The sequence below is a fragment of the Schistocerca nitens genome, chromosome 7 (genome assembly GCF_023898315.1).
Source record: "Schistocerca nitens isolate TAMUIC-IGC-003100 chromosome 7, iqSchNite1.1, whole genome shotgun sequence".
NCBI lineage: Eukaryota > Metazoa > Arthropoda > Insecta > Orthoptera > Acrididae > Schistocerca > Schistocerca nitens.
In genome coordinates this window covers 105738536-105755974 of record NC_064620.1, presented here as the reverse complement: position 1 = coordinate 105755974, position 17439 = coordinate 105738536, and the positions used below count along the sequence as shown (strand labels likewise).

The window sequence follows — 17439 nt, the reverse complement described above, 5'->3', positions numbered from 1 at the left end:
ATTCAATTGCCATTCCCTGCACCATGTGTCAATTCGTTGCAGATCCTCCTGCATTTCAGTGCAATTTTCCATTGTTTAAACCTCTCGATTACCACAGCATCATCCGCAAAAAGCCTCAGTGAACTTCCGATGTCATCCACAAGGTCATTTATGTATATTGTGAATAGCAACGGTCCTACGACACTCCCCTGCGGCACACCTGAAATCACTCTTACTTCGGAAGACTTCTCTCCATTGAGAATGACATGCTGCATTCTGTTAGCTAGGAACTCTTCAATCCAATCACACAATTGGTCTGATAGTCCATATGCTCTTACTTTGTTCATTAAACGACTGTGGGGAACTGTATCGAACGCCTTGCGGAAGTCAAGAAACACAGCATCTACCTGTGAGCCCATGTGTATGGCCCTCTGAGTCTCGTGGACGAATAGCGCGAGCTGGTTTTCACACAACCATCTTTTTTGAAACCCATGCTGATTCCTACAGAGTAGATTCCTAGTCTCCAGAAAAATCATTATACTCGAACATAATACGTGTTCCAAAATTCTACAACTGATAGACGTTAGAGATGTAGGTCTGTAGTTCTGCACATCTGTTCGACGTCCCTTCTTGAAAACGGGGATGACCTGTCCACTTTTCCAATCCTTTGGAAAGCTATGCTCTTCTAGAGACCTACGGTACACCACTGCGAGAAGGGGGGGCAAGTTCCTTTGCGTACTCTGTGTAAAATCGAACTGGTATCCCATCAGGTCCAGCGGCCTTTCCTCTTTTGAGCGATTTTAATTGTTTCTCTATCCCTCTGTTGTCTATTTCGATATCTACCATTTTGTCATCTGTGCGACAATCTAGAGAAGGAACTACAGTGCAGTCTTCCTCTGCGAAACAGCTTTGGAAAAAGACATTTAGTATTCCGGTCTTTAGTCTGTCATCCTCTGTTCCAGTACCATTTTGGTCACAGAGTGTCTAGACCAAAATTTCTTAGGATTTTCTGCCAAGTCAGTACATAGAACTTTACTTTCCAATTCATTGAACGCCTCTCACATAGCCCTCCTCACACTACATTTCGCTTCGCGTAATTTTTGTTTTCCTGCAAGGCTTTGGCTATGTTTATGTTTGCTGTGAAGTTCCCTTTGCTTCCGCAGCAGTTTCCTAACTCAGTTGTTGTACCACAGTGGCTCTTTTCCATCTCTTACGATCTTGCTTGGCATATACTCATCTAACGCATATTGTATGATGGTTTTGAACTTTGTCCACTGACCCTCAACACTATCTGTACTTGAGACAAAACTTTTGTGTTGAGCTGTCAGGTACTCTATAATCTGCTTTTTGTCACTTTTGTTAAACAGAAAAATCTTCCTACCTTCTTTATTATATTTCTATTTATGGCTGAAATCATCAATGCAGTAACTGCTTTATGATCACTGATTCCCTGTTCTGTGTTAACTGTTTCAAATAGTTTGGGTCTGTTTGTCACCAGAAGGTCTAATATGTTATCGCCACGAGTCGGTTCTCTGTTTAACTGCTCAAGGTAGTTTTCAGATAAAGCACTTAAAACAATTTCACTGGATTCTTTGTCCCTGCCACCCGTTATGAACGTTTGAGTCTCTCAGTCTATATCTGGCAAATTAAAATCTCCACCCAGAACTATAACATGGTGGGGAAATCTACTCAAAATATTATCCAAATTATCCTTCAGGTGCTCAGCCACAACAGCTGCTGAGCCAGGGGGCCTATAGAGACATCCAATTACCATGTCTGAGCCTGCTTTAACCGTGACATTCACCCAAATTATTTCACATTTCAGATTTCCTCAATTTCCTTCAATACTATTGCACTTCTTATCACTATAAACACGCCTCCCCCTTCACTGTCCAGCCTGTCTCTGCAGTATACATTCCAATCTGAGTTTAGAATTTCATTACTGTTTACGTCTGGTTTCAGCCAACTTTCTGTCCCTAGTACTATATGGGCGTTGTGACCGTTTATTAATGAGAGCAGTTCTGGGACCTTTCTATAGACACTCCTGCAGTTTACTATTAGCACATTAATATTGTTATTCCCTGTTGCATTTTGCCTACTCCTGCCTTGCCGCATCTCAGGAGGCGTCTTGTCGGGCCTAGAGAGGGAATTCTCTAACCTAAAAAACCCACATGTGCACTCCACACGTACTCCGCTACCCTTGTAGCCACTTCCTGCGTGTAGTGCACGCCTGACCTATTCATAGGGACCCCACATTTCTCCTCCCAGTAGCAGAGGTCGAGAAATTTGCACCCCAGATCTCCGCAGAATCGTCTGAGCTTCTGGTTTAAGCCTTCCACTCGGCTCCAAACCAGAGGACCGCGATCGGGTCTGGGAACGATACTACATATAGTTAGCTCCGATTCCACCCCGCGAGTGAGGCTTTCCGCCTTCACCAATTCCGCCAACCGCCTGTACGAACTGAGGATGACCTCTGAACCCAGACGGCAGGAGTCATTGGTGCCGACATGAGCAACAATTTGCAGTCGGGTGCACCCAGTGCTCTCTATCGCCGCCGGTAGGGCCGCCTCCACATCTCGGATGAGACCCCCCAGCAAGCAGACAGAATGAACACTGGCCTTCTTCCCTGACCTTTCCACTATTTCCCTAAGGGGCTCCATCACACGCCTAATGTTGGAGCTCCAAATAACTAATAAACCCCTCCCCTCCATGTGCCTGCTCGGACCTTGCTGAAGGAGTGGCCACATGTCCACTCACAGGCTGAGCGGGCGATGCCACATGGCCAGCCTCCACATTGACCTTCCACCTCGTGCGTCGCGAACGCCGCTGAACCCGCCACTCCCCTTGGTGAGAGGGTGGCCCAACCGCGCCCGGTACCCACGAAGATGTCTCGACAGCAGGGACAGTGGGTGAAGCATGTAACACCTGGGGTGTACGATGCGACACACCAGACTCCCCACTGCCGCTACAAACCGAGGCAGCAGCCTGAAGACCACTGACTGCAGCCATCAACACGTTCAGCTGTTCGCGAACAGTGGCCAGCTCCTCCTGTGTCCGTACACAGCAGTCACACATCCTATACATCCTAAGAAACCAATTTACTGTAGAGAGTTAATCAACTTTTAACTAGACTGCTAATTCACTAAAGGCGGCTGATAGTTGATTAAACTGTGGTTGCTAGACACTTCTTGTAGAAAACAATGAAAATAGCACTACCTGTCTCTGGACTGTATTGAAAACAAACACTAGCACTACTGGCACTATGGTTGACTAAAGGGACTCTCTGACTGTATTCAAAACAAACACGAAATATATGGAATACTATTATTAGCACTTGACTATTAAAGCTTCCTAAAAGCAAAAACACACAAAAGAAGAAGTGACAAGTAAGAAAAATACAGTTAATACTTAAATTAAGGTAGCTCGCTGCACAGCAGACGTGAAGCAGACGGCAGTTATGACGACACTGACACTACTGGCACTATGGCTGACTAAAGCTGTCTGGGGTAATCAGCAAACAATCACAGATTGTGCTGCTCGCCCTACCTGCCGAATTTTTTACGTATATAAGAACAAGAGCAGTCCTATCACGCTTCACTGTCTCTGAAGGGCACTCGCCATCAAGGAAAATGTTCTGGATTATATTACTTAATATGTCTTCGAGCCAGTCACACATCTGGCAACCTACTCTGTATACTTGGACCTTTGTTAACAGTCTGTAGTGAGGTACTGTGTCAGATGCTTTCCAGAAATCTAAGAATATGGACTCTGCCTTTTGCCCTTCATCCGTGGTTTGAAGGATACTGTGTGAGGAAAGGGCAAAATGAGTTTTGGACGAGAGGTGCTTTGTAAATCCGTTCTGATTTGTGGACAGAAGTTTTCCTTTCTCAAGAAATTTTTTTATACAAATGTAGAATATGCTCAGGAATTCTACAGCAAACTGATGTTACGGATATTAGTATGTAGTTTTATGGGTTCATTCTTTTACCTTTCTTATGTAAAGGAGTTGTGTGCTTTTTTTCCAGTCACCCATGTATGATTACTCCGCTGTTTTGTGTGACTCTTGGAGATTTGCATTTACATATTTGACAGAATTCTTCTTCCAGGGTTTGTTGTATCTCCCAAACAGTGACGGAATCTTCATATTAATTGGGAGGAACAGTCCTGACAAAGTGCCTAATTTTGCCCTCAATTGTGTAGCATTGGTTCCAGTCCAAACTGTTCTCAGTGCCCCCCCAGTAATCATTACATTATCTTTTTTACCATGTTATCTTCTCAAAGATGGTAACTCACAGATGATATTGCTTGTCTCTGGATTTCCCTTAAGAATACTGCTTACTTGGTAGGCACTATTGAGGGAGTTTTGTACTAGTTCAGGCGATTGTCCCCTGTGGTTACTCCTAGCAGGTGGACCTCTTGGCCTCTTTAACTTTCTGACTACTACTACTACTACTACTACTACTACTACTAACCTTAATATGCACTTTTCTTCCCGTTTTGTGAGAGTGTTCTTGAACCCCTTTGGTTGTCTGGACACTTTTGTACACCATTTTTGAAAGAGTGAAGCTGTTGGAGACAGCTAGATTAAAGTTGGAAGACTTGCAGCCTCACTTGAGCCTCTTGTTTAGTTAATAGGTTTGAGAACAGTTCAGTCATCATTCACACTGACATTTCTTACTTCTTTGCCTGTTTACACATTTGTCTATTTTGACAACATAGTGTTTTCTAGACAATTTGTTTAGTAATAGCCAATCAACAAAAAACTGTGGTGAAGAACATTTTCCCTTTTTTATTTGATCGAAAATGACTTACTTATGATACTTATATTATGGAAGAGAGATGTCTATATAATACATAAATCTTACTGAATTAACTAAATATTATGTTGCTAAATATTTTTCAACAAATCGGTTTTTCCCATATGTGACTGAACTGGCATTATAGCAAAGATTAAGTGTAGGGTAAGTTGCATTTGGTACACAAATTTAGAGTAACAAACTTTGTAATAAAATGAAGTAATGAAATTAGTTATTGTTTTTTCTGTAAATTGATTAAAAGCTCATGGATATTATTTATAAATCAGCACTATATAAAATATTGACTATTGTTTACTATGAGGGGCGTTCAAAAAGAAACGAGCTGGAGGCATAATTACAGAAACCAGTACCTGTATGTTAGAAGTATTGACCCTGGCTTTGAGACACTTGTCCCACTGTGACACAAGGCGGAATGGCTGTCTCATAAAATTCCCGGGGCTGCGATGTTAACCAGTTTCGCATGTACAGCTGGACGTCGTCGTCCGAGGTGAATCGTTTACCCCTCAGATCCTTTTTAAGGGGACCAAAAATGAACTAATCACAGGGAGAGAGGTCTGAACTGTATGGAGGGTGGCCAAGAACCTCCCATTAGAATTTCTGCAGGAGTGCCGTGATTGTGTTGGCCATATGAGGCTTTGCATTGTCGTGGAGCAGAATGACCCCATGGGTGAGGTTGCCTGGTTGTTTTGATTTGATCGCTTGGTGAAGGGTGGTCAAGGTTTGTGAGTAATGCTGGGAATTCACTGTTGTCCCGGGCTGCAGGAAGTGAATCAAAAGGGGGGCATTTTTGGTCCCCTTAAAAAAGCTCTGAGGGGCAAACAATTCACCTCAGTCGACGACGTCTAGGTGTACGTGCAGAACTGGTTAACATCACAGCCCAGGAATTTTATGAGACAGCCATTCACTGCCTTGTGTCACAGTGGGACAAGTGTCTCAACAGTCAGGGTCAATACTCCTAACATAAAGGTACTGGTTTCCGTAATTATACCTCTGGCTTGTTTCTTTTCGAATGCCCATTATATAATACTACAGTGCCAATCTTTGTTTTCCACGGTATGACTAGCTTAGCACTGTTTGACAACTAACTACAGTGAATAGATATATTGTAATACTATAGCTGGAGGTACACTAAGATTAAATTTCTAGTGACTTTTATTTGTACAGCAGCTTTTTAGCCACTAAAATAATCAAAGGTAGTGAATGGAATTTGCAAATCTCAGTGGTCCTTGCAGTAAGTGTATTGCCAACATCTTTGAAGCCTTATTCAGTACAGGAATTTGCAGGCATATGGAGGTTCCAATACAGTGGTACACTCCTTGCTCTTTAATTTTATCGTACATGGCCGTCTGAATAGCAGACATCATTATCATTGTCATCATCATTGAACTGGAAGGAGAGGCCAGCATGATCGTCAGACCTCACTCCTATGAATTTTTCTCTCTGGAACTACATAAAATCATTGGTGTATAAAACCCCATAGAAACTATGGAAGAACTTTTATATAGGTTTCTAGTTACTTATCTCTTTGGACAATGACAACAGGGATATTTGAGAGAGTGTTCTAAAATTTTATTTGGCATGTAATACATGCACTGAGAAGGGCGATCATCACCTCTCGAACAGTTAGTTTAAGCTTAGATTATTGCTCTAAGCTGAAAGTTATTTATGTCAATAGAAAACAGAAAATTTGTTTCTAAGACATTATTTCCTTATCTCAAAGTACTCACTTCTTAATACTAGACCATCTATATAATTTTTGAAACTAAAGGTTTGGAGCAACCTGCAAGACCTGTTGAGGAAGGATACGAACTATACAAGAAGGTAAGCTAGTTCCACATTTCACAAGTACAGCCAAAACTTAAAAAGTGGGAATACGAAAAATGAGTTGTTGCTAGATTAATGTTGCATCCGTTTGCATTAGCAAACTGTCATTAGTTTGAATTTTATTACCTTTATAACTTATAATAACTACTACATTTATCACAAAATGGTCTAAACATAGATTTAAATCAGTCTAAACAATATTATCTTCACCAGCGTTTTGCATCTTCATGTTAATTTCATATTCTTAATGTTGCAGGAGACCAGGCAACAGATTACTGAACTTTCCGGGGTGCATTCATTGTTAAAAAGGCTTCAGTTTCTGTTTAAACTACCTTCTCAATTGAAAGCACATATAGAGGATGAAAATTATTCACAAGTAAGTTTCAATGACACATTTCAAATTTATTTTGATATATACAACATTTTTATAAATGTTAGGAACCAGTGAAACAACATGCTGACTTAAACAGATAATTTAATGTAAATTTTTAGTATTGTCATTGTTGTTATTATTTATTTGAAATATTTTTCTTTCAACACTTTTGAAGTTTCTGCAACAGCGTGACCAACAAAGATGTATAGTGAGTTAACTGGGACTGAACAGGTCGCCGCTACCTTGTGTGAGAGCTCACACTGTAACTGTGGGTGATGCTGCTATTGAGAGGTGGAAATACTGTGTGCAGTCCACATTTTAACAGGGAGCTGAAAGACTGATTAGCAGGTTTATTAGCTGAGGAAATAAGCGAAGCCGTTGTCATATGTAATAAAATTCCTTTGGTTACTGGTGTCATTGGGTGCCTTTTTAAGATTAACCTGTTCATGCAGTCAAAGAGTATTGATAGAAATTAAAGTCACTGAAGTTCTGAACAATATAAAGGAGGGCAAATTGGAGCATACAGTTAATATAATTCACCAAAAAAGAAAACTACTGCTTAAGCAAAAAAGGAAATGAAAAACTTGTTGATGTATTGTGCTTTTCTGAACACCAGATTAACTTTTGGATAGAAATGCTGTATGTTGAGGTTATAAACTAACCACTTTCTACTGCAGAACCAAATTTCAAGAAATTATATATGTGAAAAGTTGTACAATATTGATGAGTGATGTCGTAGTTTTGTGTATAGTACTAACTATGTTTTTACCTGCAGCTTCGCCCACATACGTATGTTCTACATATATATTGTAACGAAAATAATCAATTATTGATAATATAATGTAAATGGACAGATAAAAAAATCCACTCACCAAGCAGGGGCAGGGGAACACACACACAAAAGGATTTAACTTTTACATGCTTTTGGAGCCAGTGGCTCCTCCTTCTTGTGGAAGAGTTGAAGGGGAAGGAAGAGGGGTGAAGGAAAAGGACTGGAGAGGCTTAGAGAAGGGGATACAATGTAGGTAAGTCACCTGGAACCCCGGGTCAGGGTAGACTTACCGGCCAGGATGAGATTTTCCTTCTCATTTTTCAGAAAAGCTCTTCATCCACTATTTTACACCCCTGGGGACAGAATTATGAAAAATCTCTCCTTAAATGACATCTACAGTATAAGATCCACACCTCCAACTTTCAAGTTTCTTTTCTTAACCGTTTGGGCTGGGCAGTGATGAGTCAGTCAGTCAGGACATTGGCTTTTATATGTAGAGATACCCTCTGAACTTTTATCCCAGTTACCTATGGATTGCTGCACATTCAGTGACCATACATCGAGCTGCTAACTTTTGTTCCATATAGACTGATTGTTCAGATTAAATCTTATTCATTGTAATATTGTCACATTCAAGCTTGTCCTCTTAAAGTTTTATTGTCTGCAAGTTATATTTTGATTTTCTTATTCTACCCACATTGGCACAGGGTCAGCATGATTATGAACAGATTTGGTATGGCTAATTTAAGGGGTGGCCAGTTACCCTTCCTATTGCCACCCCATTGCCCACAAGACAGATTATGTGTACCTCAACTGTCTGTGTGCGTGTTATTCGTGTGAAAGTGAGGGAAAGTTTTTCTAAATGTTTGTGAATCTGATGACTGAGTTGGGACTTTGGTGCTGGCCTGCACAATTTGAAAATAACAGCAGTTTTTTAGGAAGAAACAAAATTGGCTTCCACTTTTCATAACTTAAATGTAATTGTATATAAGCAAATTATACTGCCACAAAAATATATGATGATATTGTTGTGAATTATAAGTACTGTTAGATAGTGATGACGATTTAATCTAAACTAAATTAGAAACCAGAATGGTACAGACTGGTTGGAGATTAAGGGGATGGGCCTTGAATAATTTAAAACAAACAAAGATTGTTGAGATATGTCAACAAAAATAATCATTTTTTGAAAAAATAAGTACAGGGATTGATAAAAAAATCTACTCACCAAGTGGCAGCAGGAGAATGCACATTTAAACAGTATTACAGTGTGCTAGCTTTCAGAGCTAGTTTCTCCTTCTGGTAGTAGAATTGAAGGGGAAGGAAGAGGGGTGAAGGAAAAGGACTGGTGAGCTTTAAGAAAAGGGGTAGAGTTTTGAAAAGTCACCCGGAACTTACCGGATGGTAAGTCTCACCTGACTTGTGGTTGTGGCCAACTTTTCTGAACTCTACCCCCTTTCCTGAATCTCAGCAGCACTTTTCCTGCACCCGTCTTCCTTCCCGTTCTCCTGCTGCTGCTTGGTGAGTAGGTTTTTTTATCTATCAAAAGGTTGTTGAGAGTTTCAGAGGAACCATTGCACAACGATTGACTGAAATAAGTGTAAGAAATATGAGAGAATGTGAATGGGAGAGATCAAATAGAAAAGGGCAGCAGATGATCAAATACACAAATGAATGAAGTCCAGTAGAAATCCTTGGATAACACGAGTGATAAATGGGAAAACAGGAATGGTTAGAGGAGAAATATAAAGTTGTGGAAGCATGCATGTCTTAGGATAGGTGTATATTGCTTATAGGCAAATTAAAGAACATTTGGGATGAATGGTGGGAGGAATATGTGATAAGTTGAACAGTGTGTCAGAGTGGGGCTTGAACCTGCTCACTTACATGCAGTTATACTAAAAAAGAAAAAAAAGTGTGTGGCATTACTGTGTTTTAATGAAGGTTTTGACTTATTAGTGTATAATTTGTGTGTGCTGTATACACATTTGATTGGTAATTGTCTTTCAGCAAGTAGCAATAGTCATTTCAGATTGACTGAACCCTTATAGTTCTTTTCAATCCTCTTCCCCCCCCCCCTTTTTTTCTCTTCAGAGTAATGTCACCATCAATGGTGTTTCACTAGTGTGTGTCATGACTTGCTTCAGGTAAGAATATAATATGTTATATTACTTATATGTGACAAGTTGAAACATTGTGTGAGACTAGGGCTTGAATCTGATCTTTCAGTGAGTAGCAACAGTTGTTTCTGATTGACAAAGTCTTATTGGTCTTTTCAGTCCCCCCTCCCTCCCCCCTGCCCTTTCATCTTCAGAATAACAAGTCATCATCCAAGATGTTTCTTCAGTGTTTATCTTGAGTAAACATTTTGATTTTACTCTTGTGTCAATTCAGTACAGTTTCATAAATGCTCTTGACTTCTGATGTCTTTCCTCCTCACTACTTATGCTGTGAAAGTCTTTGTTTATCTTGCATTGTATGCTCTTTGACAGACCTATCAAGAATAAGGTTCCTATTAAATGGCTGAGGCTAAGTTGACCCAACCAAAGTATAAGAGAGTAATGATCATAAACAAAAAATGTTACTTATGCATGAGTTAGATACACTAAAATTTGAGGAACAAGAGAGATTACAAAACACAGTGATTAAGGGAAAAGGAGGAATTTACATTCCATAAAGCACCAGAGAAGATTTTAGCCACTCTTGAAACAAATTAATTTATAAAGATGTAGATGCATGTTGAAAACTATTGCAAATAAACATTTTTTTGCTTTCAGCAACACCTTATACTCCAAGAGAAGACCATTATTTTGTCTTCTTTCTTTCTCCTGTCTCAGTTCTTATCGCTCTATAGGCATTTGAATTTTGATATGTATATTTGCTTCATGTTTTCCTCTTTCTTCCTCAATGTAATGCAGAGCTAAATAATAAGAGGTGTGAAATTATTTCAGACTTTCTGCTTGCTAATTGTTTCTCAGTCATTGTATTCTGTGAGTGTGTTATTTGATGGTTAAAATGCAGTAAAATGGCTCAGAGCATTGCAGCAAATAGTGTAACCACTGGTAACACTGTGTGTATAGATTTCAACAAAGAAAATGGAATGTTATGAAAGTTTCAATTAAGATATCATTTTTCTATTTATTGGTCATTATATCCTTCAAGTAATGTGAATATACTACAAGATTTAGGATGAATTACTTATGTAACAATATGATTTGGAAAAACATCTTTTATATGCAAATGGGTCCTTGCTTTTTTGTTACAACAGGCAGTACAAGATTACATCCATGCGCAGAGAGTCCTGCGCCAATATGGAGACATGGCTTCTTTCCATGGAATACAGAGTGACTGTGAAGTAATTGTGGAGGAACTTAAAACTCATTTAAGAGGGCAGTTTCGGAGTAAAGATGTATGTTTATTTGTTATGTAGATGACACATGTAATATCATTAAAATTGTGTGTGTGTGTGTGTGTGTGTGTGTGTGTGTGTGTGTGTGTGCGTGTGAATGAATAAGAGAGAGAGTTGTATATACCTTTTTCTATAAAGCATGAAATTATTATTAATCTTTTAATTTGCTCATGAACAACTGAATTAGAGGCAGCTACTGTGCTAGAGACAGGGCACACTTACTGCAGTGTATGAAATACGCTATCTGATCACAGTATTCGGACACCCTATGTAATGTAGAATTGGCCACTAGGTTATCACGAAAGGCAGATCAATCAGTATAAAAGGAGGTGGGGAGCATCCTTCAGGGATATTTCAAACCTTCTAAAGTTGCCAAAGTTGACTGTTGGTGATGTGATTGTGTAGTGGAAACATGAGAGAACAACCAAAACTAAACCAAGGCTAGGCACACCCCATGCACTGACTGAGATGTACAGTCGAGCACTGCAAGTGGGAAGTATAAAAAGTGGCATGAAATCAGTGGGAGGAATCTCACACGAGTTCCAAAATGCTACCAGCAGTTCAGCTAGAACAGTGACTGTTCATAGGAAGTTGAAAAGAAAGGGGTACAATGGTCAAGCAGTTTCTCATAAGCCACACATTTCTAGTCAGTGTTTAACGACACTTGAAGTAGTGTGAAAAGTGTCGCCACTGGGCAGTGGATGACTTAAATGAGTGATTTGGAGTAATGAATCATGCTATCCCTGTGGCAACCTGACGAAAGGGTTTGGGTTTTGCAAGTGTCTGGAGAACATTACCTGCCATCATGTATAGTGCCAACACATGGAGGAGGTGGTGTTATGGTTGTGCTTTTTGTGGTTTGGGGGGGGGGGGGGGTGTCTTCTTATTGCGCTTAAGAAAACACTGAATGCAGAAGGATATAAACACATTTTACAATATTGTGTACTGAATACTCAGAGGAACATTTTGGAGACTATGGTTGTTTGTATCAGCATGACAGGGGACCCTGTCATAAAGCAATACCTGTGAGGGAATGGTTTGTGGACAATAACATTCCTGAAATGGACTGACCTCTCCAGAGTCCCAACCTGAACCCCGTAGTGCACCTTTGGAGTGAGTTAGACTGTCAATTTCACTCTATAACTCAATATCCGACATCACTACCCTCTCTGGTTTTGGCCCTTGAGGAAGAACAGTCTGCCATTCCTCCACAGGTATTCAGACACTTCACTGAAGGTGTCCCCAGAAGAGTTCAAGCCATTATAAAGGGAAAGAGTGGACACACCCCTTATTAATGTCCACTAATAGATATTTATGATCAGATAGTCTTGTTTCCTGTCTCACATGATTGGTATGTTGTCAGATCTTGTAGTAACTGTTGGTGTGACAGTTGAATGCCAGCTGGTCAAAATTGGCTACAACCACACATTTGATTTAGGTGTCTAAATTTTTGGCCAATCCCTCTCTGAGGATGTGCAGGCACTGATACTTTTGATGCTACTGTGTCAAGGGTATTCTGTCAGTGCTTAGATACAGGGAAAACTGCCATGACCAGATGGCAAATATTCATCAGAGATCAAGATGTAATACAGCCACTCTTGTTCTCTGTATACAAAAACAATCTGAGGGATATACTGAGCAGCAATCTGCAACTGTTTGCTGACAATTTTGTATTGTATGGTAAACTGTCATCTTTGAGTGAGTGTAGGAGGATACAAGATGACTTGTATAGAATTTCTATTTGATGTAATGAATGGCAGCTTGTTCTAAATGTGGAAGATTCTAAATTAATGAAGAAGATAAGGAAAGACATTTATATAGTGTTTGAATACAATATTAGAGGTAGCTTGCTTGACACTGTCACTTTCGTTAAACATCAAGGCATGTGGGCTTTCAAAAATATTAAATGTGATGATGGTGTGCCCCTCAACTGCGTATCCTCAGACTCAAAGTTGCAATATTAAGTTTTTTCTGGTTTCATTGTCTAGGGGCTGGGATACGTAGTTGCCGCATTACAAGCCAAATACTGCTGAGTCTACAGTATACAATATGAATATATACATGAATCAAATGGTCGAAGGTTCCTATCACTTGGAAATCACAAATGTAATGTATAAATTTATAAAGAAAAGATTGCAATAAATAAAATCTGCAGGAACTATCTTAACGACTTTAAATGGTGAGTACGATAGTAGCGATACTTTTGAGAGTGTGGTATATTTCTGCAAAACACTTATTGGTGTTGATGGTCCAGCAATTAAATAAAATATAAGTTGAATAACAGGGAAACAATAGATTCCTGTTGCATGTAATTAGTTATGAATGACAACATAGCTCACGAGATATTCACTTCTAAACGCATACTACATCTTCACTGTAGAAACCTCAGAAATCTCACAAGTTCACAAGTCCACACTCTGAAGTATTTCTATCTCTCGTGACCATGCGCAAACCGCTCCACACTCGAAGTCCCTGCCATGACCATGCGTCTGTCACGCCATCGCCGCCAGCACTTCCCGCGTCCTGTGTCCGTACTCTTCTCCCACTTCCATCCAGTCTCCCCATTCACAAGTACTATGATTGGCTAGAGCACTCCCACCATGTCTTCAATCCAACACACATTCACAAACATAATGTAACACATTCAAAATACTGGATTTATGTTTAAATAACTTGAAATTAAGTAAATATTCCTACGGCTGGACCATAACACGCTCTAACATACATTATTAAATACATAAACAAATTAAATAAACATATCAAAGGAACAGCAAGCAAAAGTAGGCCAGTAGCCTAATGTCTATGTGCTTTCTAAAACACAGTAAATATTTGACGAATTTCTTTATTAATAGTATATATCGGATATAAACAAAGACATAGATGAATAAATATATTTATAAGCATGCTGTTACCGTTTTTTTTTTTTTTTTTGTGTAACTGTGGAGTACTTATGGCCTGACAAGATTGATAGTAATCAGCCACTTTGACCTCCAATAACTCCTGTACTATTCAAGTTACATCCCTGTAATTTATACCAATTTAGGTTTCCACTAATCGCTTTCTAAAGAAACGTAGATCGACACAATCAGATGAACTGTTTAGATTTTGGAAATTCGTTGCTAGGTATACTTGAAAAAAGAGACAGCATTGGTCGTATATTTTTTACTATTGCAAAATCGATTTTCTGTCACTGAGTGACCATCTTCAGTGCTATATTGTATAACTTAAATTGGGATGCACTGTTGTCACTAAGCTTACGGCAATCACATAGACTGAGGCCGTTGCTAGGTGTTACTTGTATAATTTACAGTCAGATCTGCAAATAATGGTAATGTAGATGTTTCTTTTTGAGGTATCATGATTCATCTGGCTACTATTAATTTCTATACAAACTGTGAAATGTCTGCCGTTAAGGTTTCAGAAAGTCCACCATCTTTGGCACTCTCAGCATACAAGTCTCTTTCATCGACACAGCGTCACCATGGAATTCCCAGCCACTCGGTTCCTGGACCTCAGCTAACATTCGGCACCACTTGTTTGCTGCCAGGCCCCAGCTTGCCAAGTGGCCTGTGCGGCCACGCCAACTCTGAACTTAGAATATTTCCAGGACGCCACAACTCACCTGTTACCTCACAGGCACAACATAACAAAACATCATAAAACACAATGAGTACATAATGTTCTTTGGAGGGAAGGCGAAAGGTCAACTTTGGTTTATTGGAAGAATTCTAGGAAAGTGTAGTTCACCTGTAAAGGAGACAGTTTACATAAAACTCCTGTGACCCATTCTGGAGTACTACTCATGTGTTTGGGAATCCCCACCAGTTCAGATTAAAGAAAGACTTTGGAGCAATTCAGAGGTCTGCTGCTACATTTGCTATAGTAGATTTGATAAGCATGCAAGTATTATGGAAATGCTTAACATATATCTCATGGAATGTATGTGAAGACAGAATAAGACAAATCAGGACTTGTAAGGTAGATATAGACAGTTGTATTTCTGTTGCTTCATTTGCATGTGTGTACTTGTAGGTAAAGAGTCATCTGCCATGAGTAACAACATGTTGATGACAGGTTGCCATTGAGTATTGCACTGTATCTCATTTACCTGCTGTTAGAATCTGAAACAAATTACTCACCAGTTCAGTGCTTGACAATGTCTGGTGAGTGGACATACTATCCGGAACTTGCTTATCATAATGCAGTACTGAATCCACATGCCCATGCCTATACCTTTGCTTTTACCACATTACAGGGAACAGAGATTTTCAGGGACACAGAAACACTGTCATAGGTTTCTTGAAACATGAAAAAGGGTCACATGCACTGCTGAGTCATGATTTAAGTTCTTACACACCAACTGCGTGGTACGAAATGTCAAAAATCACATGAAGTGCTGCACCCACCTGCCAACAAGATGCTGTTCAGGTAGGTGGTGGAGGTATGCTCATTTTCAGGATGTTTACAGGGAATGAAATAGGATCCTTCCACGTCTGCCATCATCTCTCACCAACAAATGATTCAGGAACCTTCTGGTCAACTGTGCATTTGTCCATCTGCCTAGAGCACTCAGGTGGGAACCCTTTCTTTCAGCAAGATAATGCACATTTCGGATGCTCCTGAACTGTTTCAAATTGGTTTGAGATTCTCTCCACAGTTATGAAGGTGTTTTTGTGGCACCTCAGGTCAACTGATCTGAGTCCTGTTGAACAAATCAATGACAAATAAGGTGATATGTACATGCTTTGATCCAGTTATGATCGGTCACAATGGGTTGTGACCACTGATTGAACAGTCCAATATCAGAATGACTCAACAATGTTTTCATTATCATATGGAGTGATGTTTAAAGCTTTCCCGGCGTACTGATTGTTCCATAAAAACACCGGAGAACTGCCGGATATCAGTAACTTCCTGCCACGATATGGAGTGCTGTCCGTAACACAATGAAGTGCAAATGTCAACAGGGTGAAAGGCGGTGCCCTTTACATGACTAGGTAAATGTATCCAATTCAGTTGTTCATGGGTGTATTTGTGAAAACCTTTCCCAAATTGCTGACGTGTATCTGTAATATCAAATACATAAAATGCTTGTGTGAAAATTATGGGACTTTGGTTCTGAAAAAACTAATAATATTACTATGACAACACCACATGCAACAGTTGGAGCTTTCTTTCATTTGCTACTTATTAAACCAAATAATGGCGATACTCTTCTGTATTTGCTAGACAAAAGAGACATTTTGCTGTGTTCTAAAAGACACTAAAAGGTTTATAACAATCAAAATTCACCTACTTTTCGTAGATGTTTGTAGACTTGCAAACAGAAACAATGAACAGCATTCAACTACCACATTTCGATAACAACTTGAATTTACAGAGATTAAAATTTCATGTGACAAATTATTCAATTACAGTAGCTATAATTATTTGAGTCAGTTATTAGTAAGCTTCCCTCTAGAGGCCCTTGTTCAAGTTGGAAAAAATAGCCATATTGTTTCACAGAAATGGCACCCATATCACATCAATAACTTAGTTCTCCATACCTATCTGATACAATACCATCTGCTAAAGATCAGTGAACGCACATTTGTGACGTTCTTATATTAATTTAAATGGCTTGCTGTAAATTTAAGTTTTCACCAAACTCAGAATACAGTCAAAGGTATTCCCTTCACGTCCTGAGAGGATACCAACAGAATTTGATGAAAAGACATGAAACTGATGCCACATATTTGTGTTTGACACTAGGAGAATTTTTACTGACTGAGGTGGTGCAGTGATCAGTACACTGGACTTGCATTTGGGAGGAAGATGGTTCAAATCCACGTCCAGCCATCCTGCTTTAGGTTTTCCATGATTTCCCTAAAATCGCTTCAGGCAAATGCTGAGATGGTTCCTTTGAAAGGGCATGGCCAACTTCCTTCCCCATACTTCCCTAATCCGATGGGACTAATGACCTCGACCTCACTGTTTGGTCCTCCCCCCCCCCCCCCCCCCCAATGTCAACCAACCAACCAAGAGCATTTGTTGAATACAACACAAACAGTTAGACAATTATGTTTTTTTGAAATAAACAGTACAAACAGATACTCTTTTGCAGGGGTACCTATGAGAAATAAGGATTGCTGCTGATTCAAATTGTCCAGTAGCTACACAATTCTGACACATAAAAGGTTTAATTTTCTGTGCATAAACTTAAGCATGAAGTTCCGGAACTGTGTAATGGAAAAGATTGAGATGCCACAAATGAACAATATGATAC

The 17439-nt window shown here is 39.6% G+C and overlaps 1 protein-coding gene across 1 annotated transcript in view; it reads left to right on the top strand.

Annotated features, from left to right (window-relative positions):
- The window catches only part of LOC126194727 (vacuolar protein sorting-associated protein 51 homolog), a 106166-nt gene that overhangs the window by 31749 nt on the left and 56978 nt on the right, over nt 1-17439 (top strand). Inside the window, exons 4-5 of the mRNA XM_049932979.1 lie at nt 6877-6996; nt 11034-11174. Coding sequence (XP_049788936.1) covers nt 6877-6996; nt 11034-11174 — 261 coding nt within the window. The remainder of the gene's footprint in view (nt 1-6876; nt 6997-11033; nt 11175-17439) is intronic.